Source organism: Parus major, chromosome 22 (genome assembly GCF_001522545.3).
Source record: "Parus major isolate Abel chromosome 22, Parus_major1.1, whole genome shotgun sequence".
NCBI lineage: Eukaryota > Metazoa > Chordata > Aves > Passeriformes > Paridae > Parus > Parus major.
The window spans coordinates 618,576-644,833 of record NC_031790.1 but is presented as its reverse complement, the minus strand read 5'-3'; the positions used below and the strand labels follow the sequence as shown (position 1 = coordinate 644,833).

At 48.9% G+C, this 26,258-nt stretch overlaps 2 protein-coding genes and 2 long non-coding RNA genes across 5 annotated transcripts in view; all 4 read right to left on the bottom strand.

Annotated features, from left to right (window-relative positions):
* Positions 1 to 1,918: 1,918 nt before the first annotated feature.
* LOC117245418 lies at positions 1,919 to 6,864 on the bottom strand. Of its 2 annotated transcripts, none has more exons than XR_004500100.1 (2): positions 2,215 to 6,864; positions 1,919 to 2,171 (listed from the first exon to the last, which is right to left on the bottom strand). It is a non-coding gene; the product is annotated as an uncharacterized LOC117245418 (long non-coding RNA). The 2 variants fall into 2 exon arrangements; XR_004500101.1 differs by having other exon boundaries at positions 1,919 to 2,131.
* A 1,523-nt stretch (positions 6,865 to 8,387) lies between these two features.
* Positions 8,388 to 11,904, bottom strand: LOC117245419. Its single transcript, XR_004500102.1, has 2 exons — positions 11,690 to 11,904; positions 8,388 to 8,644 (listed from the first exon to the last, which is right to left on the bottom strand). It is a non-coding gene; the product is annotated as an uncharacterized LOC117245419 (long non-coding RNA).
* An 8,499-nt stretch (positions 11,905 to 20,403) lies between these two features.
* On the bottom strand, positions 20,404 to 24,315 carry TMEM230 (transmembrane protein 230). Its single transcript, XM_015648933.2, has 4 exons — positions 24,136 to 24,315; positions 23,079 to 23,206; positions 22,652 to 22,774; positions 20,404 to 21,552 (listed from the first exon to the last, which is right to left on the bottom strand). Exons 2-4 carry the CDS (start codon positions 23,175 to 23,177, stop codon positions 21,412 to 21,414), a joined length of 363 nt encoding a protein of 120 aa, XP_015504419.1. The 5' UTR covers positions 23,178 to 23,206; positions 24,136 to 24,315; the 3' UTR covers positions 20,404 to 21,411.
* A 390-nt stretch (positions 24,316 to 24,705) lies between these two features.
* Positions 24,706 to 26,258, bottom strand: part of PCNA (proliferating cell nuclear antigen) — a 3,541-nt gene continuing 1,988 nt past the window's right edge. Inside the window, exons 4-6 of the mRNA XM_015648932.2 lie at positions 25,683 to 25,877; positions 25,311 to 25,434; positions 24,706 to 25,207 (exon numbers count right to left, since the gene is read on the bottom strand). Coding sequence (XP_015504418.1) covers positions 25,125 to 25,207; positions 25,311 to 25,434; positions 25,683 to 25,877 — 402 coding nt within the window. The 3' untranslated portion in view covers positions 24,706 to 25,124. The remainder of the gene's footprint in view (positions 25,208 to 25,310; positions 25,435 to 25,682; positions 25,878 to 26,258) is intronic.

Sequence of the window (26,258 nt, the reverse complement as noted above, 5' to 3'; positions counted from 1 at the left end):
CCATCCAGCCCCAGGGATCCATCCAGCCCTCTCCCAAGTCAGAATTCACTGCTCAGGGCTCGGTGTGTGCTCAGTCCTGTGTTGATCAAAGGGCCGGTGCCTGATCAGTGCTCTGTTAATTGGGAGCTGCCGCCTGTCCCGTGCAATGCTCCTTATTCATCCCTCACTCAGAGCCATGGAAGGGATCCAGGGATCTCCACTGACCCCTTGGTGGAGTCTGTGTGCACACAAACACACGGGATGTTCCAGCCTTTAAACCTGACTCAAAGAGGTGTTGAAAAGTTTCCCCCTCCGTTTGCTCCTTTTCCAATTATTACATCCTTTCCTTTCCTCCTTCCTTCTGAATTCCAACTGTTTTCACAAACACAAATATCTTCATTTCAACCTAAAGAAATCTTAGAGCCCTCAACACAAACATCACCAAAACCTGAAGACCACAAAACACCAACTGCTGTACCCAGCCTGGCTGGAGATCCCTGATCTCAAACACTTTTAAGGAATGAACTGGAAATTGTTTTAAATTCAAGGACTTTGAATTTGAATTCAAGAACTTTGATGTGCTCACAGGGACCAACAGCAAGAGGAAGTCTTTAGCTTTTGAAAGAAGTAAGCCATTTTCTTTTTTACTCCAATGTCCAACTATTGTTTAATCCAACTCTTTTTTTTAATAGTTGGCTGGATTAAACAATGCCAGGGACTCCAATATTTCTTGCCCTGAATATCACAGTTCAAATTATAATTGAGTTCAATGCAATTAAAATTCTTAAGTATGCAATCAAAGACTTGTCTATTTACCTTGTAATTAAAACTAATCACTCCAAAATTCATCATCGCTGAGAATTTCAACATTCAAACAATTTATTTCTGATTACTCTGCATTTACACTCAATCCAAACAAACCACCTGCTAATGTGGGTATCTCCCCTTCAATCCCAGCTGCCAGGACTGATGGCAGGACAGATCCAGGTCGGGTTGTTGGTGAGCAGGGACTGCAATCGCTGTCACTCCATGCTAATTCCAAATGTAACTCCACTGGAATATTTCAAAGTGCAGCTTCAGGTTCCTGGAAGTCAGGTGGGAATGAAGAGCTCAGGGCTGTGTGTGGCTGTGGGAGGGGATCACAGCACAGGATTTATCTCGCTCTTGTTTCAGTTGTGATGCTCTGACACAGCCACTCATCATTTTTATTAACATCTGAAATGCAAACTGGTGGAAGCATTTCTACTCCTTGGGAATGTTACTCCTAGGAGGAGTTCACTTTGATTTTTATGAGAAAATCCAATTTTCTGCTTTCTCAGATATTCAGTGTTCAGTCTGAGGATGAACCAACACTTCTGAGCGCTCCAGCCAAATTCTGTTTGCTCCTGGACACACATTGGTAAACTGCTGACAACATTCTGAGCTGGAATATTTATTCTCTGCAGTTTTGCAGCACTTGGGCAGGATAAAACCCTTCTCTGAAATTCCCCATTCCCCCTGCACAGGAATTCTGGACAGCAGTTCTGTCCCATCACCAAAATGACAATAAATCTGCAATTGCAATAAACAAAATGCAAACACCTGGAAACCAAATCCCTCCTTTGAACCTTAACAAGAATGACACCCAAAAGGAAGCTGCAGTGCTCAGGGGGAGGCACAGCTTCCCTGCAAGAACATCCTGTGTCACCTGGAGGAGGTTTCTGACAGCTCAATGAGCCCCCTCACTACATTTCTGTAGTGATCTCCTAATTTAAGTGTTCTTCCTCCCAAAGGCACAGCAAATATATGATCTTTTACATCAGCTTATTTAATCCCATGAACACCCCCCTCCAGAACACACTTAACATAATACAGCAAACACAGAAAATAGCATCACACACATGCACAATAAATAGATCCACTTCCACCCACAACTGGGAACAGCAGAAAGCCTCAGCTATTAAGCTTGATCTTAGAGTGATGTTTATAAATTCATTGAATTATGAATTCTTTGGAAAAAAAAGCACTTAGCAGAAGATCTGTGATATGAAAACATCTACTGCTGTTCCCACTCAAACAGACACCAAGAATTACTGGAATTGCTCTAAAAACTTCCCAGGTAATTCAGGGAGTGATGCCCAGTCCTGCTCCTACTGAGAGCCCCCCTTTGTACCTGGCTGAACCCACAAATCCCTCTCTCCTAGAAAAAGGACCTGGCTGAACCCACAAATCCCTCTCTCCTAGAAAAAGGACNACCTGGCTGAACCCACAAATCCCTCTCTCCTAGAAAAAGGACCTGGCTGAACCCACAAATCCCTCTCTCCTAGAAAAAGGACACCTTGGGGCCATCCCTGGCCACTGAATCCCACATTTCCAGCTGGACAATGCAATGCTTTCTGGCCAATTTCTGCTCTTAAATCCCTAATTCATCTACAGCCTGCATTATTAAGGTGTTCATTAGAACTTTTCCTAAATCAGCCTCTTTTTAAACACCTGTAAGAAGAACCCAGGATGTGAGATGTACATCAGAGCAGACACAGAGTTCTGTGTAAAAAGGTGGAAGTGCCTTTAAGGATACCTGTGGCTGATTTCTGGCCAAGAAATAAGGAATCATTGTTTTGGAACACCAAAAGAATGGCAAAGCCAAAGCCTTACCCTGCACAGGCACAGAAATACTGGAGAAGGAATGTGCTTTTTGGGACCTGTTGTATTCACCCTGCTCATTAACTAAGTCATAAACTCATAAACTAACGAGTACCTGGAGCTCCAGGTGCTCCTGTAATTATAAAGGCAAAAGCTCTTTTCTTTTCCAAGAAAAGACAGAAGCAAAGAGCAGGGTGAGAGGTAATGAACCTCAACACGTCATTACCTTGCAAATTCCCAGATTAGCCTGAACACATCATTACCTTTATTTCTGTATTCCCGGAATCCCTGCCCCTGCCTGCCCAGGCCAGGGCTTGCAGCAGCCTGGGAACGTGGGAGATGTGCCACAGGATGGCTTTGGAGGTTCCTCCCAACCCAAATTCCACACACCAGTTACCAGCTGTATTTCACACTCCTATTTCAGCTTTCTCTCCCTATTTTTGTGACTAATAGGTTTCCAAAGGTTAGGCTAAATTCCCTGTACAGAAAAACCCAGCAGGATGTGCAAAGAATATGGGATGTCCCACCCTTTAACTGAAGCTGCTGTTATTTTACTTTTCTAAAGACCTACACAAAACCATTTGTTTAGTTTTTCATTCAATATGTCTTTTGCTTGGATGCCTAAAAATCGCCCTGCATTACACAGTGAGCAGCCACGCTGAAAATCCAGCTGCAAGACTAATTGTTTTAAAAATCAGGGGGGTAAAAGAGCAGAGAAAACCCAAAGTTTTGGTCAGTGATTCTGGAACTTTGTTCACAGCTCAGTAATTCGCAGCCCAACTGCTCTGGCAGCCACAATTCCTCCTCCCACCAATCCCTACCTCCTGCATCCCAAATGAAAAAAAGCCCTTTTAATCTTCAAAGCATGGCCACAAGTCAATCTCAACTTAGCACACTTTTTAATTTTCTTTTTAATTATCCAGTTGGGAGAGTTATGCCCTTCTTGCTCAGTGACTTTTCGCTCCTTTGAGATTACCTGAAAATCTTTCCTGGGAATAATCAGTGAATTTACACCACTTAGAGAGGAAATGTTCCAGGTTCTGAGTGTCTGTGGGTTTGCAGGTCCTGACCTGGAACCAAACCCAAAGCTGCAGGAGAAGCTTCCTGCTGGAGCTGGCACAAAGCAGAGACACCCAGAGCATCCCTGGGTGTCACAGAGCCACAACAGATACCATTATTTGCTGTATTATATAATACATTTAATATTAATATTGATATTAATAATAATAGATGCTGATATTCCCACCAATAACTGGTGTCCAGCTGTTTGCCCCAGGAGCTTTGATCACCAAGCACAGCTCTGTTTCCCACAGCCACTGGGGAAAAATTAAATCGTTATTGCCATTAATTATATTTAAGCCAAACAAGCACTCCTTACTCCCTGCCCACACACCAAACAACTGCAAGCAGCCCTGGGTTTGATTCCCACATGTTAAGCCAAGCAATTACTAATTTATTAATTTCACAACAAGCCTGGCAGTGTTTTCTGTGTTCAGCCAGACTTGCTGGGTGACTCCCTCGCTCCTGTTCCAGGCTCAGGTGAAAGCAGCTCCCCAGAAATGTGCATTTATTTATGCATTTATGCATTTATATGAACCACCTCACCCCTGTGTCCCACACATCACCAGAGATGGGGGGGATTCAGGCACTCAGTGCTGCAGCTTTGAAGATTTTCCTCCCTGTGTAAGCAGGTAATTAAGAATGCATTAAATAGATATTAATGAATTAAATATCCCTGTGAGCAACAGAACTGGTAAAGGAGGTTAAGTGGCTTCTCCAAGCGAAGGGACAGAAATGGAACAGCTGGTTTAACACCCAACTGGCTGAGCAGGAAAAGCACAAAGAATTATAATATTTTCACACTTCACACTACTTACAACAATATTTTAACCAATTATAGGTTATTGAAGAAAACCTTGGTTTTGGGAAGACTTTTTTAAAAAGTACTTTGGCAGAATTTAGTAAAAACAACCTCTAGTTTACCTTTAGTAAACATCCTTGTGATTTCTGCCAGTGAACCAATCCTTTTTTAACCAATATACTGTGGGTTTAATACTGTGCCTTAATGGCTTGCTTCATCTTCAGGGCTCTTTGGCAGATGTGCTTTTAACAAAATAATCTCAATTATTCTTACTTAATTGGCATCAGATAAATGCAAGACTTCTGAGCTGCTGCTATTTGAAGGAACAGCACTTCAGCAGACATTTTGCCCTTTGAATAATTAGAGAAAAGCCCAATGCAGATGGAGGGTACCTGAGTGAGCTCCAAAAGCAGGCAAATACTGATGACAAAATCTTCACCAAACCCCAAGAGCCAAGGAGGGGAGCTCAGACAGCGCCCTGGGTTCGGGCTCGTTTATAAAGAGAAATTTAATAGAAGTTTTAATTGACAGCTTTGCTTGGTTCTATTGTGCCTGATTAGGCATCTCCATGAAAAGCATTAGCTGTGTTTGATCCCCTCCAAAGCAGAGCAGCTCATTAGCAGAGGATGTTTACAGCACCAGCAGCTCTTCCTCTGCTGCAGGAGGGGTTTTCACATCGTGTTTTTATCACCACTCCAAAGGAGCTCAGCCTTCCATCCTTTGCCTTTCCTGGTATTTGCCAACAGGACAGATGGACAAGGAAAACATCTGCCAGGACTACAACAAACTCCCAACACTTGGGTATTAAAAAAACCCCAAATCCTCTCCCTCATCCATCCTTTTTTTAGCTTTAAAAGCATCTATCAGTGAGCTGAAGTAATTACAAATAATAAGTGTCCAACAGGCTGAATAAACCAGACCAGAGCCCTGTGAAATTGTATTGGTAATAATGACTCTGCTCAGCACAACCTCCCAAAATTCCACACACAAAATTAAATGGCACCCATGCAAATACATCCAATATCAGCAAATTACTGGTAATTGTTATTGTTCCCAGAGATGAAAGGACACAGAACAGTATGAGAATACAGCAATTATTTCCTGCACTCTGAGCCTATGAACAGGGATCTGCAGCTCCAATTTCTTCCTCGTCAGTCTCAATCCAAATTACTCCTCAGGTTTGGTCTTAATACAACAAAACACTCAGGAAATCATGATCTGGCAGCTTTCATCAAAAACCCCAATCTGTTAAAATACAACAAAGCAAATGCTGCTTGCACCAGGAAGACTTAGTTACCCTACAGAAACAATTAATTCTGCACCAAAAAAATGAAAAAAGGGGATAAAAAGCTGCTGTAACCTGTGAAGAGCTGGTGCTTTAGAGCCTGCAAAAACAAGGATGTGTTTCCTTTGCTTGTGTATGGTGAGGGTTTGGACACAGGATTCTCCACACAAAGGACAAGTAATAAACAGAGCAAAATTAGTTTTTTCCTGTCACATGGATTCACAGACTCCATAAAAATTCAAACCCTCCCACAGCAGAGTCCACTAACGGCCATGAGCTCTGAGACAGCTCCATTTCCATCAGCACATTAAAGAAAAGGTTGCTAACTTTTTTTTAAATGTTATTTCCCTTCCAAGCTCCTAAATAAAAAGTGAAAGTCACGACATGGAGTCACGTGTCCATCTGATGAGATCCTCTCCATGACCTTGAATGCTGCTAAAAACATTTACACACAATCGCCTTCAAAAGCACAACACACCTGAGCTGAGCTTCCAGATGAAACCCAAGACACTCCAGGTAAATAATAATAGGAAATATTATAGGAATAATAAATAATAAATAATAGGAAACCCTTCAGATGGTGGCTTCTGGGCTAGAAAATCAGCTGGGTTTGGTGGTGAAACACTTCCAGCATTTCCTTGCCATTGCCAGCAGCAGATCCATAGGAGAAATCCACATTAACCAGCCCAGCACATAAACAGCCAAGTGCATTAGAGTTTAAGGCGCCTTCCTATTAAAGCTGCACTTTGTTCTGTTAACTTTTACAATCTCACAAGTGGGTAACAGCCAGCAAACCACTAAAATCCACATTATTGCCCTGGGCTGCTATTTCACGGCCATGCAAAACAGGAGTAAAGCCAATTAAAATGTGTTGCTCCATTGAGAGCCCAAACTGCTCCAAGCTCACACCCGAGGTTAATTCCCAGGAATGTCAGTGCATGAGCCCCCACCCTGAAATTGCTTTTCATTTATTTTCCCACTACCCTGCATTCCCCAAATGCTTCAGCCAACTGCTGGAATGGCACGAGCCCTGCAACAGTTCAATTTAAATATAAATTCACACAACAAACTGGGGGACATGGAGCCAATCAAAATCGAATTCAAAATCAGTTTGGTGACTCACATTTCCAAACAGCCAAAACCAAGAAATGGTGAGTCAATCCCTCCTTCACCACCGTACTCATTTGAGGCCCATTCTCCAAGCAGTTTTACTCCAAAGTGAACATAAAGTGGGTGACAAATTCAAGCAGTCCCTTTTATAGGGAAGGGCACACAGAAACCAGGTCAGCTGTTGTTTTCAGAGCAGGCAGAGCTTGGAAAATTCAGATTCTCCCAGGTACTGTGGGATAATTCGGCTCCTCCACCACAACAACTGGGCTCCTCTGCTCCTAAAAATACAACTATCAGACAAAGCTTGTTTTCTCAGGCACTTTGCTGACGCAAGTCCAAGATCAAAACATTCCTGGTTCAGAGGACAGAGATGTTTCAGTCTCCAAAATACTCAGCTAAAATCCAGCCATGCCATCCCCCCAAGGTGCCTGGGTAGAAATACACATTGATTATTAATGCTTAGTAACGTAGGTTTGGGGGAAAGAATAAAATATTCTGGTTGCCAGAAAGGGTTGAGAAGGAAGCCTGGAAATTCCCTTTCAGCGAAACAGGATGAAGTTTATTCTCTCTTGAAGCTGCTAATTGAAAGTAATATTAAAATGAAATAAGTAAGGGCAGACACTTGGATGTTAAGTGCATTCCCTGCCTCGGTCCCTTCCTTAACCAGCACTTGCATCTTCTGCTCTCACAACTGAGACCCAGGGAGGTTCAGATCATTGAATTTCTCATTATAAACTCATTAAAATACTGGTTTTACAGTTACCTCGAGCCCAGCCACTCCTCAGCAAACAATCAAACGGAGCTGTGAGATGGGAAGACAGAGCATTTCAATCCATTCCCACAACACAGGAGGGAGACACCCAAACCTGAGTTTTGGTGTCCCTGGGCACGGCCTCGTGGCCAATTCATCCTTCCCAAAACCAGCCCTGCCCCGGGGCCACTGGAGAGCCAAGGGAAGAGTCCCAGCTCCCAGGAGAGGCCGACAACAACATTGGGGAGCACAAAATCCAAGCAGAGCTCCTGGATGCTCCGGAGAGGCGCGCTGGGCTCGCCGCGTGCCCGGTGCCACACGCGCTCCCGGGGTTTGGCACTGGACACGGCCGAGATTCGTGTGAGTGGAAGGGATGAAATTCCAACAGGAGATTTCTGAGCTACGAGTTCAGTTCTCCCTCCTCCTCCTCCTCTCTGTCCCCACCAAGTGCCAGCGATGTCTCAACACCACAACTGCCTTTCCAAGGAAGTAGCTCTGCTCCTTTCTGGGCCAAATTACCATGGCAAGAAATCCCCACGTAGATTCATCTCCAACAGAAAAACATCCAGACAGCAAACATTGCCTCCCCACAACCTGTAAACAGCCAAATATCACCAGATTCCTTTCCTGCCATCAAAGAAACCCTGTCCAGAGACAGCTCTTTGCCCATAAAGCAAATGTGCTCCCAAGTAGTGACAGAAATACTCGGTGCACCCCACGAAGCTGGCTGTGTCTGAACACACTTCACCCCCAGGAAGGCTGGAGAACACAGCAAGAACTTTCATTTCTAATGATTTATTTTACTCCTGCCTTCACTACATCAGGATGCTCAACTCTTACTCATCCTGACTGTCAATATTGTCTTCCTGAAGCTTTTAAGCAAAAAAAAACAACCCCACGGTAACTGTTGTCAGGCCATGTCATGACCACTGAGGCTTCATAAATAACACTTGATATAAATAGATTTTGCAGCAACATATAAACCATCAGCTCCAATGGAAGTAGAAGGGTTGTGTGCAGCCATCTGCATTTTCTCCTGTAAGGATAAACACATAAAGAAGTGTTTGAAAGCAAAATAAATCTATTGAAGAAATGGCCCTCCAGAAACTTCTGGGGCTTGAGATTTCTTAGGTGGCTCACACAAAGACATTGACAGGAGCAGCTACAGCAGAACAAGACCTTCTCAGGAAGAAATATTTCCCTGTGAGGGAGGAATCCATACCGACAATGCCTGGAGTTTCACCCATTTTCCTTTCAATGGTCTCCAATCAACTTCCACACCACAACAAAGCCAAGTCACGGCCCCTCGGGACACTCCAGTGCTGAGGAAATTGGCAGATTTGGCTACACCAGGAAGAAATAAACCCCCAAACATACTGACAGAATCAAAGATAAAAAACTAGGTTTAATTTTAAAGACATTTGAAATAGGAATTGCATACAAATTCAGCATTTTGTACATTTTTTTTGAGGTTCTTCTAAACAAATGTGGGGGGAAAACCACAGTCAAAGTTTTCTGTTAGGAAACAGCCAAGCCTCAAACACTGTTCATTATCTCAAGCTTCCCCTGAAGAAGTCTCCAACCAAATAATAAACCAACAGAGAAATGATTTCTCTTTCTCCACTGGAATTCAGCTCCTTGGTAGCTGACATCTCAAGACAGAAATTCTCATATTAGCAAGGTTTAATTACACCCACAGACCAATATGGACTTAGGGAGGTACACTCAGGTCTGCCTGGGCTCAGGGAGTGCAAAGAGAACAGAAATACCCTGAGAAGATGTGGCTGCCACAGAAACACAAGGTTTTGGTGGGCTGACCCCTGGCATCCTTCTGGGGGGGATGAAGGATGGCAGCTGCTTAAAATTGCTGCTGTCACCCAAGGAAACACCCACCACCCTGCAGCCCAGATCCTCCCACCGCTGCTTGAGAAGCTGCTTTTCCTTCCCATTTGTTTCCATGCTGAAAATGCTGAAGGAGCAACAGGCCTGAGCTCTGAGAACCTGATTCCTCATCCTGCTCCTTCCATCTGCTGTGCTTCCAGAGAGTTCAGCAAAGCTGAGCCTGGCTCAGGGCAGGGCTTACAACTGGGCTGAGATCTTAAACCATTCGAATTCCTGTTAAGGCACAGCAGGAGCACAACCCACCCCCGAGAACCCCAGCACCACCTCTTCTTGTCCCCAGGGCTCTGACAAGACATTTTCAAGTGGTCTCCACATCCTGACTAAGCCAAAGGCTTGTTTAAATCCATGATAAAAATCTCAGGGCTTGTTTAACCTCCTTGCTAGCCCAAGGTTGAATTTGTTTCAGTGCATCTCCATGTTAACACTGCTCTCATTTCAAGCTATCTGGATCGTGACTGGGAGCTATGAGCAGGGGTGCAAGAGCTCATCAGCTAATCCAATTGTTCTACATATCTCAAGGATTATTTTCCAGTTTGCTAACCAGAGCTACTTGTTGCAATAATCCTTTATCTACACTGAAATCACCTGGCAGACCAAGGTGTGCAAGTCAGCCTGGCTCTGGCACTGTGCAGCCCTTCAGCATTTGTTCTGCTTCTCCACTTCTTTTTACAGCCTGCATCAAACTCCACCTGCCAGGAAAAACATACCAAAACCAGCTCCTTCTTTTAAGCTTGAACTAGGTAATTTAAAGCCTGCTCAATCCTGGCAGTACTATGCTGCAGTGAGGTATTATATTATTATATATAATATTGAGATATATTATATTAAGCTCCTTGTGGATACAGAGCATTTGGTGTTTTTATTGAAAAATAAAGCTCATCAGCAACAGGGATGATACCTAACACTGAACTCACACCAAGAGTCAGCTGCATGTGGGAAATGACAAGGCAGAAAAAATTAACAGGCCAGATCTTTACCTTGTTTTAAAACACCTCAGGAGATTTCCCTTCTCTGCCAGAATCCTGCACCGGTTCTGTGCTGCCTTTGGGGTCAGCCCTGCCTGCACTCACCTGGCCAGGAGAGCCCCAAAACTGCCTCAAGGGCTGCTCTTCCCTGCCAACAAAATGACAACGACGGCTCCAAAATGAAGGGATGGGAATAAAACTGTAAAGCCTCATTCCCAGCTTTTAGGAAAAAAAGGCAAAAGTCACTAATAACAGGAGTATATAATAGTGGTTAGGCCTTATTCTGGGGAATCTAATAGGCTTGCAACAAGCTTTGTTCGGGCATTTTTCTGTGCTACCTACATCACTTCTTTTTACCCAAAATGTACCTTAAAACAAAAGAAAACCACACACGATATCGAACGGAGCTAGCAAGTTAAAACCATAAAATTGAAATATTTACTGCCTCGATGTGCACTGGAAAAAAAAAAAAATAAGGCAAATAAATAATTTTAAAAGGGGTTGGGGGGGAAATAGCTTTAAAGCGTATCACGAGAACGGGATCAGGGAAGAGCGAGGCCACCCCTTCAGGACCAGGGAAGAATTAACCTGCATTTCTCCATCCCATCTGCAAGCTTATGGCTCTGCCACCCATTTTGTTTCAGATTAAAGGAAAAATATAACTGTATTTAAAAATAATAAATAAAAATAATGACCTCAGCAGCACCGAGGGAAGACCCCACCCTCAGGGCTCGATGGCCGGCCGGGGCTGCTCGCCGGGCAGGTGACCCTGCCTCAGGTGCCACCCCGGGCATCCCCCCGAGCCCCTTCCCCAGCCCCTGCAGACCATGCCGAGCCAGAAAACGCCAGCGCGGAGCACAGGGAAGGGTTTATTTAACCCCCAAATGAGAAATAAAAGGGAGAGGAGGAGCGGAGAGGTGCGGACGGCGCGGGAGCCGCGCGGCCAAGGTGAACCGCGGCCGGCTAACATGGTGGAGGCTGCGGGGAGCCGCGACCCTCCGGCCCGCGGCTGTGAGGGGCGAGCCGCGGCTGTGAGGGGCCGGCACGGAGGTGACAGCGAGCGGGAGGCTGAGCGGTGAGAACCGAGGGGGGAGAAGGCTGAGGGGAGAAGGCTGAAGGGAGAAGGCTGAGGGGAGAGCGCGGCGGGGAGGCGCGGCGGGGCTGCTCCCTCAGGGCGGGCGGCGGCGGGAGCAGGACGGGGAGCACGGGCTCACCTGCCATGGCGGGCTGAGGGCGGCAATGGCGCTGGGGGCTGCGGCTCCGCTCCCCTCGGTCTCCGCGGCGAGTGCGGCGGGGCCGGGCGGCCCCGGCAGGCAGAGCATGGGGCGGGACGGGTCCCGCTCCGCCTCTAAAAGATGGCGCGGCCCCGGCTCCGCTCCCTCAGGGCCCGGCCGCCATGGCGGCCCCGGAGCTCGGTGGGGAAAGCGGCCTCGTGCTCCCTGAGGGAGAAGCCTCCGGCTGCAGGGACGTGTTAGCGGTTTGTGCACGAAAGACACAAGTGGCAGAGTCACGGCATGGGGCAGGCTGAAGGGATCGCAGTGGGGCATCTGGTGCAGCCAGGGCATCCCAGAGCACATGGCACAGGATTGTGCCCAGAGGGGTTTGGAATATTCCCGGTGACGGACACTCTGCAGCCTCTCTGGGCAATGAAACACTGAACAGGCTCCCCAGGGAATGGGCACGGCCTCAGGGATGGCAGAGCTTCAGGAGTGGCAGAATATTGCTGGCATGCCCTGTACCAGGCTGGGATCAGTGCTTCAGATGGGTCCCTTCCAACTCAGGAAATTGTGTTAATCTGTTTTTCTGGTTCTAGTGCTTGGTCACCCACACAGAAATGTTCTTCCTCGTGTTGGGGTGGAACTTTGCAGGCATTAGTTTCTGCCATTGCCTCTTGTCTCATTGCTGGGCCCCAGGGAGCAGAGCCTGCTCCATTCCTGACACCTCCCTGCAGATATTGATGGATATTGATGAGGTCCCCAAGCAGCTTTTACAATAGGAGAGTGAGTTTAGGAAGGAACAAAAGAATCACAGAATCATTGAGGTGGGAAAACACCTCTGAAGTCAAGCCCAGCCTGTGCCAAATCACCACCATCGCAAGCAGACCGGAGTGCCACATCGACATTCCTTAAGTGTTCCGAGGTCAGTAACTCCACCACCTCCTTGGGCAGCCCATTCCAATGCCAAATCATCCCTTCTGTGAGGAAATTCCTCCTGATGGCCAACCTAAACCTCCCCTGTTGTACCAGAGGAGGCTGAGTCCCCCAAAAGATGACACCCCCACCACGTCCACAACTCTTGTCAGAAAAAACAATTTTTCTGAGATTTCCAGTTTTTCGGTGGGGACCAGGACAAATGTGACGCAAACGTGACAAATCCACCCCCCTGCTCCCCCAGCCTGCAGAGCTGGGTGTTTTCAGGCACCGCTGACGTCTGCAGCTCCGGTACCCAGCGCTGGACGCTGCCTCTCTCACGTCCCTCTCGGCAACATCTGACATCCCTAATGGCTTCTGACAACGTTAACTCGCTCTAATTTGTGTCCTGCCCTTTCCAGAACGTGCAGTTCTCAGACACATCAGCTCGTGGCTCCTTCCCTCGCTCAGGGCTGTTCTGGGCAGCCAGGACCGAGCCCCTGCAGCTGATTCCTGCCCTTTCTCCTTGTGCTGCCTGTCCTTGAGGAGATATTGACCCATGCCGGGCTTTCTTCCCCAGCCCTGCTGTTATTTAATTAAAGTGCAGCCCCAAGTCGATGGGAAAGATCTCCCCAGACCACTGGCACTAATTGCACCCTGTTTCACCTGCAATTCTCTGTTGATCTTTTGTCTCCTTGGCTCAAACGTTACTGTTTGTGCAGCAATGTTGGCGAGGTGTTTGTTCACCAGCTGTCCTGCCCCTTCCCTCCAGCTCCCCCATCAAGAGGGTTTCATCAATCCCATTAAAACCCAGCAGCTTACTTTAAGACCAGAGACCCTACGAGGCCTCTGGAACATTTGTGATTATCCTCAGGCATATTTTTTTTTCCACGTTCACTGTGATACTCTCCTGGTTAAGCTTGTAAAAGGTTTTCCAATGGAGAACGATACAGGGCAGGGCTAAGGCACAAGGTTTGATTATGGATATTGATCCTTGGCATTATTCAATAGCTGGCCTCATGCCAAGTGCAGACACAGACTTCAGTGCAGCTCTTAAACGTTAAAAGCCTTTATTTTTCAGGGTGGAGGAGCGTGGGGCCGTGGCAGGAGGGACATTTTTGTAATGTCAGATTGATGGAGGCTGCAGCAGTTTGGCTGTTGACAGGAGTTTGTGCAGGATCACACGTGCTCAGTGTCCCTGCAAGGCCTTCCTGTGTTCAGGGACACAGACACAGCTCTGTTTATTTTATTCTTTTATTTTATTTTTGAGCATTACAATTTTCCCAGGTGAAAGGTGGCAGAGGGAAATAGAGGTAACACAGAGAGAGAAAACACATCAGTCAGATTGAAATGTAACAGATAAAGACCTCAGGGTCGTGATAATCTCAAGGACAAGCTGGGGAAGGATGATAAAGGTGGATTTAGTGCTCTAAAAATTGACTGACACAGCCAGACCCCCCACTAGAACCACGGGCTCAAACCCAGTAAAGCCTTTTTCAGTCCTTTTTCCTCTTAAATGGACAAATTCCCTTCCATGCTGCAAAATTTGAGAAAATTCCCTGGCATTTCCCTTGTTCAGGAAGTCAGAGCCCATTTTGTGCCATCACACTGTCCTGCTATAGAAGCAGAAACAATTTTACCGGGATTATTGGCATATATCATTTGCATTATTAAAATGTAGTGAAGAACCCTGAGGTATTTATCTAAACATTCAGTCCTTCCCTGCCTGAATGATTCACAGGTCGATAAAAGAGCTGGAAGAGCTGGAGCCATGGGATGTCCTTCATGACAAAGCAGCAGGAGAAATTAGCAGTCATCAATCATTTGGTGTGCAGACCTCTGAGATCCAAAAGGAGACACAATTCTATTTGTTTTCTCCTCTGTCTGGATCACCTGAGCTCCTCAAAGCTCACTCAGCAGCTTACCTGAGCAGGTGAGGTGTTGCTGCAACCTAGCACAAAACAGTGCAAGGAAGTTTTAATGAGGATATTCCCCAGCTTTATCTGGGTTGTTTCTTCAAGGTTCTGTGTGGATCAAACACAGGAAGGACAGGACTGCAGGTCAGGGTTTTCCTCAGATGTAGCAGGGACGTTACTGGCATCAATTTCAACGCTGAAATGTTTTTGGCTGGCGTCTCTTACTCAAAATTTCCATTTTAAATCCAAGTGTTGTCTCAGCTGGGATGTGAATCGTTGATCTGAGGACAAGATGTCCAAAAGATCAAATCAAAAGTTCACATCCAGGGATGGTATCTAGTGAATGGCATCCTCACCCTTGCCAGGGGAGTGGAATGAGATGGACCTTGCAATAAACCCAAACCATCCCATGGTCCTGTCATTGGTTTGGGTCTGGGATCCATAGCTCCTTTCCAATCTTGTTTTCTTGGCATGTTTTGAGTTTAGTTTTTATAACATAAAAAAAAAATAAATAAAAAAATAAAAAAAAATAGCCTGCCTTGCATTAGATTAATAACATTCTGTGTGAATTCCACAGATTCCAGAGTGGAACTCCAGCAATTAAGTCCAGCACTTAAGAAGAACCCAGCACTCCTGTATTTGGATAACAGGAATATCTGATTAGACAAAATCAAAATGAAACCCCTGCTATTTTCAAAGGTCTAGGAGGTGAGTGGAAACTCCCCCAAATAAGCCAAAAAAAGGGGTTTTTTTAGCTTCTCCTCTGGAATATGGAATGGTAACTGAGGGGAGGAGCTGGGCAGAGCTGGGATTCACTCTGTGAGGTGAGGAAAGCAAATGTGAGCAGCCCTTGGTTAAAATGCCACCTACACTGGTGGGAAACTCCCCAACCCACAGGAATTTATCATTATCATGGGGACACCCATGGCTTGCTGTTCCCCCCAGGGCCAGGTGGAAATTGAGTCAGAAAAAATGTGTTTCTTTCTCAGAACCGAGATGGGCTCTGCCAGCTGAGCTCAACCCCTCGGTTTGTCATCTGCAAAATGGATGCAGGATGAATTTTTACCAGGTTTAATTAGTGCAAAGTGCTCTCTGTAGCAAAGAGAGCTTTTGGTCCGAGGATCTCGGGCCAAGTACTCAAATTACAGAAGCTCCAGCCAGCAACCCACGCTGCTGTGGTGTGAGTTCATTTAATGAATACATCAATAGGTGAGCAGGAGTGGAGATCTGCAGAATTCTGCTGCTCCTCTCATGATGGTTTCCCCTCCAGCAGCTTTTGGACAGAACTTCCTTCAGTTTGGGTTTGCAAAATGTTTTGTAAGTGGGAGCCAGGAGAGTACAAACAGCTCAGCTCCCTCTTCCCTGTAGCATTGCTCAAGCCACACTCGAGCACAGGATATTTATCCCAAGGATTACGGGACAGGGAGAGTGCTCCAGAGTGCTGCTGGTGACATAACTCAGCTGGACAGCCTGTGCTCTGCAGGAGAAGGCAATTTGCTTCCTGTTCTGTCTGGTACCTCAGGGCTGTACCAAAGAAATGAGATTTCACTTGCTGAGTCAGGAGCAAAGCCTGTGTTTGACAGGAGATGGGCTGAGTCACCTCTCCGAGTTCATCCCCAGGCTGCTTCCCAAAAGCACAGCTCCTGGAAGGAGCTGAGAGCCCTCAGATCCTGGGAAGACCCTGCAGGGATGGTCTCCACCGTGGAGACAAGCTGGGGTTTGTCACCTTGTGCCACGTTCACGTGTGGCTGTTCAAAGCTCTGGGAATAAAGAGCAGCAGATGTGGATCAGCAGGACCAGAGCAGCTCATTCCCACTTCAGCTAAATTCCAACATGAGCTTGACATGGTGCACAAAACCATTTTGAAGGCTGTTAGAGGAGTTTGATAGCAGAGAATAAAAGAAGTTTTCTTAAGCCAGCTGCACTGGGAGTTGAAGTGAAGGTCCTTCACTCTGCACAGCACAGGCAGCAGCTCCTGCTGGCTGCTTACTCATCCCTCAGCAGAGAAGTGAGAGCAGAGACACAGCCCCTGCTTTAAACCACTTGCAAGTCATTCCCCAGGAACACCCTCAGAGAGGAAGGATGGGCTAGGGTCACCCTTCCCCTGGGACTCATTTAACCCCTCGTGTGAGCACACAGCAACAGCAGGAGTGGCACAGACACACCACGCTCCTCCAGCAAGGGCCAGAAGGCAAAATAATAAACAAGAGGTGCTCAGGTACCACGAGCAGCTGCTGAGCTGCCCAAATCCAGCAGGGTGGTCGCTCACTCGTGGGAGAAGCAGAACTCCTGCAGGCAGAGGGAGAACTGGGCCCAAAAAGAGCCCCAGAGGCAGCTCCAGCTCTGGGACTGGCTCTGGAGACACCCTGCAGTTCCTCCTTTCCCTGGCAGCTGGAGCAAGGCTCGTCACGGGAGCGTAGGGTGGGCAATTCTAGAAGCACAGATGCCACAGGGCTGGCCAGGATCTCTATTTATAACTCCCTGCCAGCACAGCTCTCCCTCTGAGTGCTCCTGCTCACAGGTGAGGGCACGGGCCGTGCCCTGAAAGCCCCAAAGGCCAAGTGAAAACAGAAAGAGGAAGGACTAGCAACCCCTTTTACCAAGAACCAAGAATCAGAGATGAAAGCACAAAAAGAAATCCACAGAAACCTGCAACAATGAACTCCGACTTCTTCCCCGAAAATTGCCCTGTAGTTGGTTAACCCTTCCCTGCCTGAAGTGCCACCTCTCTGCTGCTCTTAATTGGTGCCAAGCGGTGTCACTGAAGCGTTCTGCAAGCTCTGGCCCCTCCTCAGGGTTGGATTGTTTCCAGCAGAGGTGGGAGCAGGGCTGTGGCTCTGCCTGTCCCCCTGCAGCCCCAGCCCCATGGCCAGGGTGGGAGGCAGCAGCCCAGGACAGCATCCCTGCCCCAGGGATGATCCACTCCAGAGTCAGCCCCTGCCAGCTCCAAGGGTTCAGGGTGGCAGCTGACCACGGATCCAAGTCAAAGAGCTGCCTTTGTTTCATTAAACCACGAGCTGCTTGTGAGCTGAACTTTGAAGTGTCTCCTCAGTGATCTGAAACGCGGTCATGCAACAAAGAGAGACCTCTACAAATACTCTTTTTGTGTTTGAAGCTGGAGACCATCCACTGGTTTATTTTTAGGCACACATTTGCACTGGCCCTGTTACAATCCTGCCTCTGTTCTGGTGCAATAAAAGGCAGAGAGGATTCACTTGACCTGCAGTATCAAATACAGAGAAAATAAGGCATTCATCTGCAAAAGAACCACCCAAAATAGCAGGGAGGAGGTCATGCTGTGATATGGACTGCTAGTGTTGAAAGCCAAGAAAAAGGAGGATTATAGGAGCTGGCAGACTTCTTCTAATGACACATTAATGGAAACTGCTAGAAAATTATATGGTGGTGCTAATTAGTATTCGTAGGTTTAAGGACCTGAGATCTTTCTGTTTTACACTGAACACATGCCTGAGAGTAAGAAGTAATCCCTGATGAGGTGAGCTCTGTTTTCTTTGAGGATTCGTTCTAGATCCAGAGCATTTCCTCTGCCACACGTGGCTTTAGCTCAGAAACTGATGCTCCTGCATCATCAGCTTCCCTAAACTCCCCACAGCCCCTCCTCAGGCTTTACAACACCCTGAAGGAGGAAATTATCACTGCATTCAGTTTCTGTCTTGTCCCTCCTTGGAGAAGATGGGGAAAGAGCCCAGAGGACCTGCCTGGGTGTTTAATTTCTGTCCCATCAGCAGGGCCACCTGCAGCAGGCATTTCCCACCGACAAGAGAAGGAAGGTTAAAACCTCTCATGACAGGTTAACAGCATGATTTGCAGCAACAGCTTAAATAAATGGTTGCAGGCACCAAAGAGTAGCAGGCAGCTAATCCTTTAAAGATTTAAGAGCAGCTAGTACTTCAGCCCAAGTAAATATTTCAAAACAAAATTAATTAGTGGTGACTAGTGGATTTGCTGCCCTTTGCTTTAACACCCCAGGATGGTTCCTCCACAGAATTTTTGCTTCGGTGTTTCACAGGAGCTGAAAATCCTCTCAAAGGAGATTCATCAGAGTTTTGTTCCTCTCTGGAACTGCAGAGCTGGAAAAGCTCCACGTGAATCTCGTGTGTTCCCTTTGTGCTGCCCCAGGAATGAGGACAAGAGCACGGCTCAGGATCCAGCCCAAGTGTGGAGGAAGGAAATGCCACTTCCTGATTCTTATCAGGAGAAAGCTCTGTCCATGCAGGCCACAGAACAGAGCTCCCAGTAATTGCCTTACTTCCCATTAAAAGCAGTTTTTTAATGCCTTCCTGGACAGGGGAAAGCAGGGAAGGAAAGGCCTCAGGGTGACAAGTCCTGAACCAGCACAGACCACAGTCTGCCTGAGCCCAGAGCAGCAAAGCAGTCAATTCAGACAACTGGAAACAAAAATTGCTCATCCACAATTGAGTTTTCCCCCCATGATCCTTGGCTCCCCCTCAGAACAAAGCCAGCTCTCTTGAAGAATGAAGTCCTCTGGATCCATGTATTTCCAGTGGTCACAGTCTCATTTTTCTTTCCTAGAAGTGTTCCTTTTTTTCCCCAGTTAGATATAAAAAACCCTTGTGGAGAGGACTTTTTCTTTTGGCCATCCCTCACACAGCCCTGCTTATTTATCCACTCTGCTGCCTGAGGCCTTTGCTTCTGTCAAAGAAAAGTAAATTCATGAATTCCTTTCCTCCAGGGTGTTCTTAGAACCACAGGGGCAGAAGCTGGAAGGAACCCACAAGGATCATCCAAGTCCAGTTTCTTATTTATCCCCCTTAGGTGACCCCTCCTTTTCAGCTTTCTTCATCTTCTCCCTCCCTCTTTGCTTTTTCCACTTCCACTTCCTCTCCCCATCACCCAAACCCAAATAAACCCGGTTTCTTGTCCCCTAAGAGAGGCTGATTCACGTTTTGACGTCAGCAGCCGCTGTGACACGTTCCAGCTGCTGCCAGCAGCACCGGCCCTGCTCCCCTGTCCAGATCATGTCCCCTGTGCCTCCAGAGGTGGAGAGGGACATCCTGAATTCAGCCAAACCCTTCCTCGGAGCGGGATTCGCACCGAGATGAGCGAGGGAGGAGATGGATCAAACCCAGGGTTTGGGTTGGATCTGGAGGAGGGAAAAAGGAGGGAAAAAGGAGGGAAAAAGGAGGAAAAAAGGAGGGAAAAAGGAGAAAGAAAGGAGGAAGAAAGGAGGGAGGAGGAGGGGAAAAAGGAGGGAAAAAGGAGGAAAAAGGAGGGAAAAAGGAAGAAAAAAGGAGGAAAAAAAGAGGAAAAAGGAGGAAAAAAGGAGGAAAAAAGGAAGAAAAAAGGAGGGAAAAAGGAGGGAAAAAGGAGGGGAAAAGAAGGGAAAAAGGAGGGAAAAAGGAGGGAAGAAAGGAGGGAAAAAGGAGGAAAAATGAGAAAAAAGGAGGAAAAAAGGAGGAAAAAGGAGGGAAAAAGGAAGAAAAAGGAGGAAAAAAGGAGGGAAAAAGGAGGGAAAAAGGAGGGAAGAAAGGAGGGAAAAAGGAGGAAAAATGAGAAAAAAGGAGGAAAAAAGGAGGAAAAAGGAGGGAAAAAGGAAGAAAAAGGAGGAAAAAAGGAGGGAAAAAGGAGGGAAAAAGGTATTCTAGGAGTATGGTAGAATGCAAGGTGTTTGTCCAGCCCTGTGGACACTTCCATGGGCCTGCTCTGCACTGTCACTCCTGCCCCTCCTTCTGGAATGTTCGGCCCAGCTGGGGCTCAGGTGACAATTGTGGAGTGCTTTGTGCAGACTGCCAGTGCTGCTGCCTCCCTCCCTCACCCCAGCAGCCCCTGGATGGAGCAGCCAAAGCCCAGCAGAGTTTTTAGTGCTCTCAGACACCTGTGAAGGTGGGAAAGACAAACTTATACAGAGAATATAGAACTTTATTCATGTTAAATGCACCCACTTGCATGGCTGCTCGTTCTCCAGCTCAGCAGAGCCTGGTTTTACCTCACCCAAGTGCAGCCATCCACTCTTTTTACCCTGAATGACACATCAGCAAAGCTGGCAAAGCCATCCAGAGGGGGTTTGTTAGCACAAACTACACAGACAACTTCTCTTCACTGGCCTGGGCAGGTGTGCACAGCAAAATATCTACACAAGGACAAAAGGACTCCTAAAGACAGCTGGAATTCAAAACCAAACCCCACATTAGGGTTTGGTTTCGAATTCAAAAGCCAGCCCAAGATTTTTTGGTGTTTAGACACTTGAGTCTGGGTTCCAACCCTTCTTTCTCCCAGTTTAAACATCCATTTGTTTAAATAAGCAAGCTCCAGCAGCAGTCCTTGTGAAGGATACGTGGATTCTGCCAAAAGCAACGGTGGCAGGGGGAAAGCTGGCTTGGGAAGGATGTGTTTGTGAGGAAATGAGCTTGCTCAGGCTGGCAGGGAGCTGTGGAGCGAGTGCACTGTGTGGAAATCACTTCCTGCAACTTTCCACCTCTCACCAGACTTTATTTACTCCAGGCAGGCTCAGGACCAGCAGTTTGGAAGCAAAAAAGAGAATTTAACTGTGGTCTGTCTGCAAAGGTAACCCAACAATAACCAAAATCTCATGGAAAGCTAAAACAAACTCTAGAAAACACAGAAAAAAACCAAATATCTGCTGCTGAAACCAGCTCATCTAGATATTTTTGGAAAATTGCAAGGATTGCCTCGCCCAGGAAGAACTTCCCAGCGAGTGGAATTATGCAACCCCGAGAGGAATAAATACCATAAACCCCAAGTTCTTTGCAATTCCTTTTGGTCAATCCCAGGCTGGAGCTCCCACCCCCCAAACTGGAAAAGCTGCAACACCTCAAGCCCAGGGAGCAGCGCCAGGGACACGCATCCAGGGGAACTACCAGCCTAATTAGAGCGGGATTAATTAACGGCTCAGTCATCAAAGTCGGGGATGTCGTCGTAGGAGTAGCCCCGGTAGCCCTTGGAGGCGTAGTAGGCGATTCTCAGGTGGTAAAAGCCCGGCAGGAACACGAGGATGCCGATGATCAGCACGGGGATGGCTCGGTCGGTCTCCTGCAGGGACAGACAGCCCAGGACAGTGACATCCCCTCCTGCCTCCCGCACCCTGCCTGCTCCAGGGGAAACTGCCCCAGGCTTGGAATGAGGTGATCTGTAAGGTATTTGAAGCCAAACCATCCCCAAGGCTTGGCAAGAAATAAAAATCTGTTTTCCATCAGAAATATCTCAGGTGTTGTCAGGCTGAGCCTTTGGTCCCGTCCTGGCATCTGCAGAAAGCCCTCCAGGGACCTCGTCCTGCAGCAGGGACCCCCTGGACGTGCAGCCAGGGCTGGGAGCTGCGAGTGTGGCCCAGAGATCTGTGCCTGGAGCGCTGCTGATAGAGCCCAGAGGCTGCTGCTGCTGCCAGAGATAAGGCAGAGCTGCTGAGCCACCCTGAGCCCCCAGCACAGGGAGAGCAACACCCAGAACTGCAGGAGCCAATTCCCTTCCCATGGATCAGTCACAGGGAGCAGGGGATGAACACCCAGAACTGCAGGAGCCAATTCCCCTTTCCATGGATCAGTCACAGGGAGCTGGGAACACCCAGAACTGCAGGAGCAGATCTCTTCCCATGGATCAGTCACAGGCAGAGGGGGAAGCGCTGCCGTGTCCCACACAGGGTCTGGCAGCTCCTCCCTGTCCCTGCAAGAGCTGCAGGAGCTGAGATCTCTCCAGGACAGGGATGTGACCTCCCCAGGGACACTCAGCCCTCCCTGGAGATGCCCAGCCCAGCTCTGAGCCTGCTCCAGCCACGGGATCCCAGGGAAAGGGGGCTGCCAGCACCGCCAGGGCCTGGTGGGGATCAATTCTCTGCTCCCTTCCTGTGGCTCTGAGGTTCTGAACAGGATCACAGCATCCTTGAGGCTGGAAAACACCTTCAAGGCCATCAAATCCAACCATGACCCAGCAGCACCCCCAGGGTCACCTCCAACCCTCGTGTTCTGAGCACTGCCAGCAGTGGGGACTCCACCCTGCAGCTGTGCCACCCTTTCCACCACAAACCCTTCCTCATTTTGAATTAAAACCTCCAACTTGAGCAACCTGAGGCTGTTTCCTGTGCCCCAGTGAGGCCCCAGGGCAGCTCTGAGGACAGTGCAGGACCAGTGCCACTCACCCCTTTGCTGATGTACCCTGCCAGCAGCAGGGCTCCGATGATGATGAGGAAGGTCCCGATCATGAAGAGCACCACAGCCAGGGCAATGGCCTTGTAGGGGATTTTGGGTGGGCTCTTCTTGAACTGGATGGGAAAAAAACCCCAATGTTGAAGAGCTGAACTCAGCACAGCTCCCCTCCCTCTGCAGCACAGGTGTGACCCCCCCAGCTGGCACAGGTGACACAGAGCTGAGGAATTCTGCCCATGGAAACCCTGCTGAGCCAGACTTTACTCCCAGTCTTGTTCCCAGGAAGGCTCTTTGGGCTTCCCAGAGGGGAAGGGCTGAGGGTTTGGCTCCCACCCAGCTTTGTCCCTCTCTGAATTGCTGCTCCACGAGAGGCACAGCCAAGCTGTGGCTGCCCATCCTTGTGCTTTTCCAGCTTTTTACCTGCAGATCAATGTATCCATCATCGGTGCTGGAGAGCTTGGAATATTTGACTTTGCTACTGGGAATCCCAGCAGAGAGATTGGTCCTGGATGGCATCATTCCAGGGGGGCCTGGGCATCAGCTACAGCCTGGAAACAAAGCGAAAACGGCGTGGTGGGAGTGTGAGAGACACAGAAACAAAGGTTCTGGGGAGAAACTCCCGTGCCAAGGCTGTGCCACCCACGCTGTTCCTCCTCAGAAATTAAAACTTTTCCAACAGAGGATCTAAGCATTTCATTTGAAGCCTAAAATATAAAATGGATACAGCTGCAACGATGTTTGGAATCAAGGCAGAAGCTCCAAAGCAGATGGAAATTCCAGGGCAGGGCCCAGGTGTGAGCCAGGGCTCCTCCTGCCAAGCTCTGGCTGTTTCTGAACCAGCAAATAAACCCAAAGCAGAGCGAAACAAAGCAGCTTTTCAACCACCAGGAGGTTTTGTAAGAGAGCAATTTTGGGAAAAGGAAAACCAAACCAAACCAAACCAAAAAAAACCCAACCCAAACCACTGAGAAACTGGAATGGAACGGAGGTGTCAGGGAGACAGCGAGAGTGACTCAGAGTGGGACAAGGGGACAGCGGGGGGACAGTGGGGGACAAGGGGACAGTGGGGGACAACCGGGGACAAGCGAGGACAGAGGGGACAGCGGGGGACAGTGGGGGACAAGCAGGGACAAACGGGGGACAAGGGGACAGCGGGGGAACAACCAGGGACAAGCGGGGACAGAGGGGAACAACCGGGGACAGTGGGGGACAAGCGGGGACACAGTGGACAACCGGGGAACAACCGGGGACAGCGGGGGACAAGCGGGGACAGAGGGGACAGCGGGGGACAAGGGGACAGCGGGGACAGAGTGGATAACCGGGGAACAACCGGGGACAAGCGGGGACAGCGGGGGACAAGTGGGGACAGCGGGGGGACAGCCGGAGACAGCAGGGACAGCAAGAATGGGGGGTCCCAGCCTGGCACCGCTCCCAAAGCCACCCAAAGCCATCGGAAGGCAGCCCCTCCGCCCGGTACCTGCCGCCGGCCCGCCCCATCCCGGCCCCGGGAAGTTGATCCCGGTGACGCCGCTTCCCTTCCAGGTCACGGCCGGGCTGGGCCAGCCCCGCTCCGGCTGCTGCCGCTGGAAACAGCAGCCGGGTTATTTACGGCACCCAGCCCTGGGGTCGGTAAAAAACTCTAGGGTGAAACATCTTCCGTGCCCTGTTTTCCTTAAGGAAAGCAGCAAAGCGAGGAGGGCGGAGGAGAAATGGGGAGACACACGAGACAGCTCCCAGCTTGGGGAGCACTGCCACCTGCTGCCATCCTGTGTCACCCACCGGGGACAGATCCTCATCTCAGCGACCCGCGGGAAGTCCCCAGCCTCCCAAAAAAACACACTGAAAACCGGGTAATGGGTGAGGATGGAAAAATCCTTTATAGCATCATGAGTTCCAACTGCCAGGGCCACCAGCAGCCCTGTCCCCAGGTGCCACATCCAGCCTGGCACCTCTGAGTCACCAAAGCTGGAACTCTGAGCCTTGAGAAGGGAATCAGGGCACATCAGCACAGCTTCCATTCACCCACCCCCATTTAAACACCACAAACTCCACGGAATTGTATTTTTTATTTCCAAGTTTCAGTCAGAATATCGGCTTCAAAAATAAATGAAGTAAGGGTCAAATGAACTTGTGGGATAATGAAACAGCAACCCCAAGCTACAGCTCCACAGGGGAAACTCCAGGAAATATCTTGACCCATTAAATATTGCCCCTCTTCTCCAACAGCAGCTGAAAGGAGTAAGAAATTCCCCTCCAGACAGCATCCAAGAGATCATTGGGAGTAGAGGAACAGACTAGAAAAACTCAGGTTTCCTATTTCCAATGATACCAGGGATAGCAAAATAGCGAGTTGAAAAATATTTACAAGGATTATCTACAAAACACAGCTACAGTGCTCCCAGGATGCTCCAAAGCTCTGGAATTGCCCTCTCCAGGCAGGAGCAGATCCCCCCAGTCCTGCTCCAGTTAAGAGTCATCCTGCTGGTCCTCGATCTTTGGGGCCAGGTAGTACTTCAGGTGTCCCATGTCAGCGATCTTGTACTCCACAACTGGGGAAGAGAATGGGAAAAAAAAAAAAAGGGATGTTCAGAAGGTTCTCCATAAAATCCAGCCTCAATTGCAGCTCTCCAGGGGCAGAGCTGTGGAACTCACCCAGAGGGACATCTGCAGACATGCTGAGTGTGACGGTGGGGGACAGCGGCGTGGCTTTGGTGAAGAAGTTCAGGTACCTCAGGGCAAAGGTCAGCTGGACCGGCTCGTTCATCTCGATTGTGACCTGGGGAAGCAGGGCAGGCTCGGGAAATGCAGCTGCAGGGAGCCCAGAGCCCTGGGCCACCTCAGCAAGCTCAGTGCAGCTCCCAGGGCAAGGTGAGAACTGGAGAACTCCAGGAACCAGAGGGAGACACGGCCCTGGCCCTGCAGGGCTTGGACTGGGTGACCTCTAAAGGTTTCCACCCCCAGCTATTCCCTGATTCCAGGATCCCCCACAGGGCAGGGAATTGACCCCTGAGCCTCCCCACTCACAGCCTCCTCCTCCTTGTCCACGTTGCTGGTCTGGGACAGTTTGATGTTGCCGTTGCCCAGCTCGCCGTTGGCCGAGAACTTGACGCCGTCCTTGGCGCAGGAGATGACCACGGCGTCCCCGATGTGGCTCAGGTCCCGGCAGATGCGGGCAAACTCAGCTGAGGGCATCTTCACCACACAGCTGTACTCCTGCTCCTGGGGGGGACACAGGGACACCCTCAGGGACACCCTGACAGGGCTGGGGGGACACAGGGACACCCTGCCAGGGCTGGGGGGACACAGGGACACCCCCAGGGACACCCTGCCAGCCGTGGGTACCCACAATGACACCCTCAGGGACACCCTGCCAGGGCCAGGGTCACAGGGACACCCTGCCAGCCGTGGGTACCCACAATGACACCCCCAGGGACACCCTGCCAGGGCTGGGTACCCACAATGACACCCCCAGGGACACCCTGCCAGGGCTGGGTACCCACAATGTCACCCCCAGGGACACCCTGCCAGCCCTGGGTACCCACAATGACACCCCCAGGGACACCCTGCCAGCCCTGGGTACCCACAATGACACCCCCAGGG

What these genes read in the sequence shown, in the direction of transcription:
- TMEM230 (XM_015648933.2), bottom strand. Translation starts at nt 23,177, where the DNA reads ATGATGCCATCCAGGACCAATCTCTCTGCTGGGATTCCCAGTAGCAAA. An exon ending in ATGGATACATTGATCTGCAG is followed by an intron (nt 22,775 to 23,078) that starts GTAAAAAGCTGG and finishes TTTCCCATCCAG; the next exon opens with TTCAAGAAGAGCCCACCCAA. An exon ending in CAGGGTACATCAGCAAAGGG is followed by an intron (nt 21,553 to 22,651) that starts GTGAGTGGCACT and finishes CTGTCCCTGCAG; the next exon opens with GAGACCGACCGAGCCATCCC.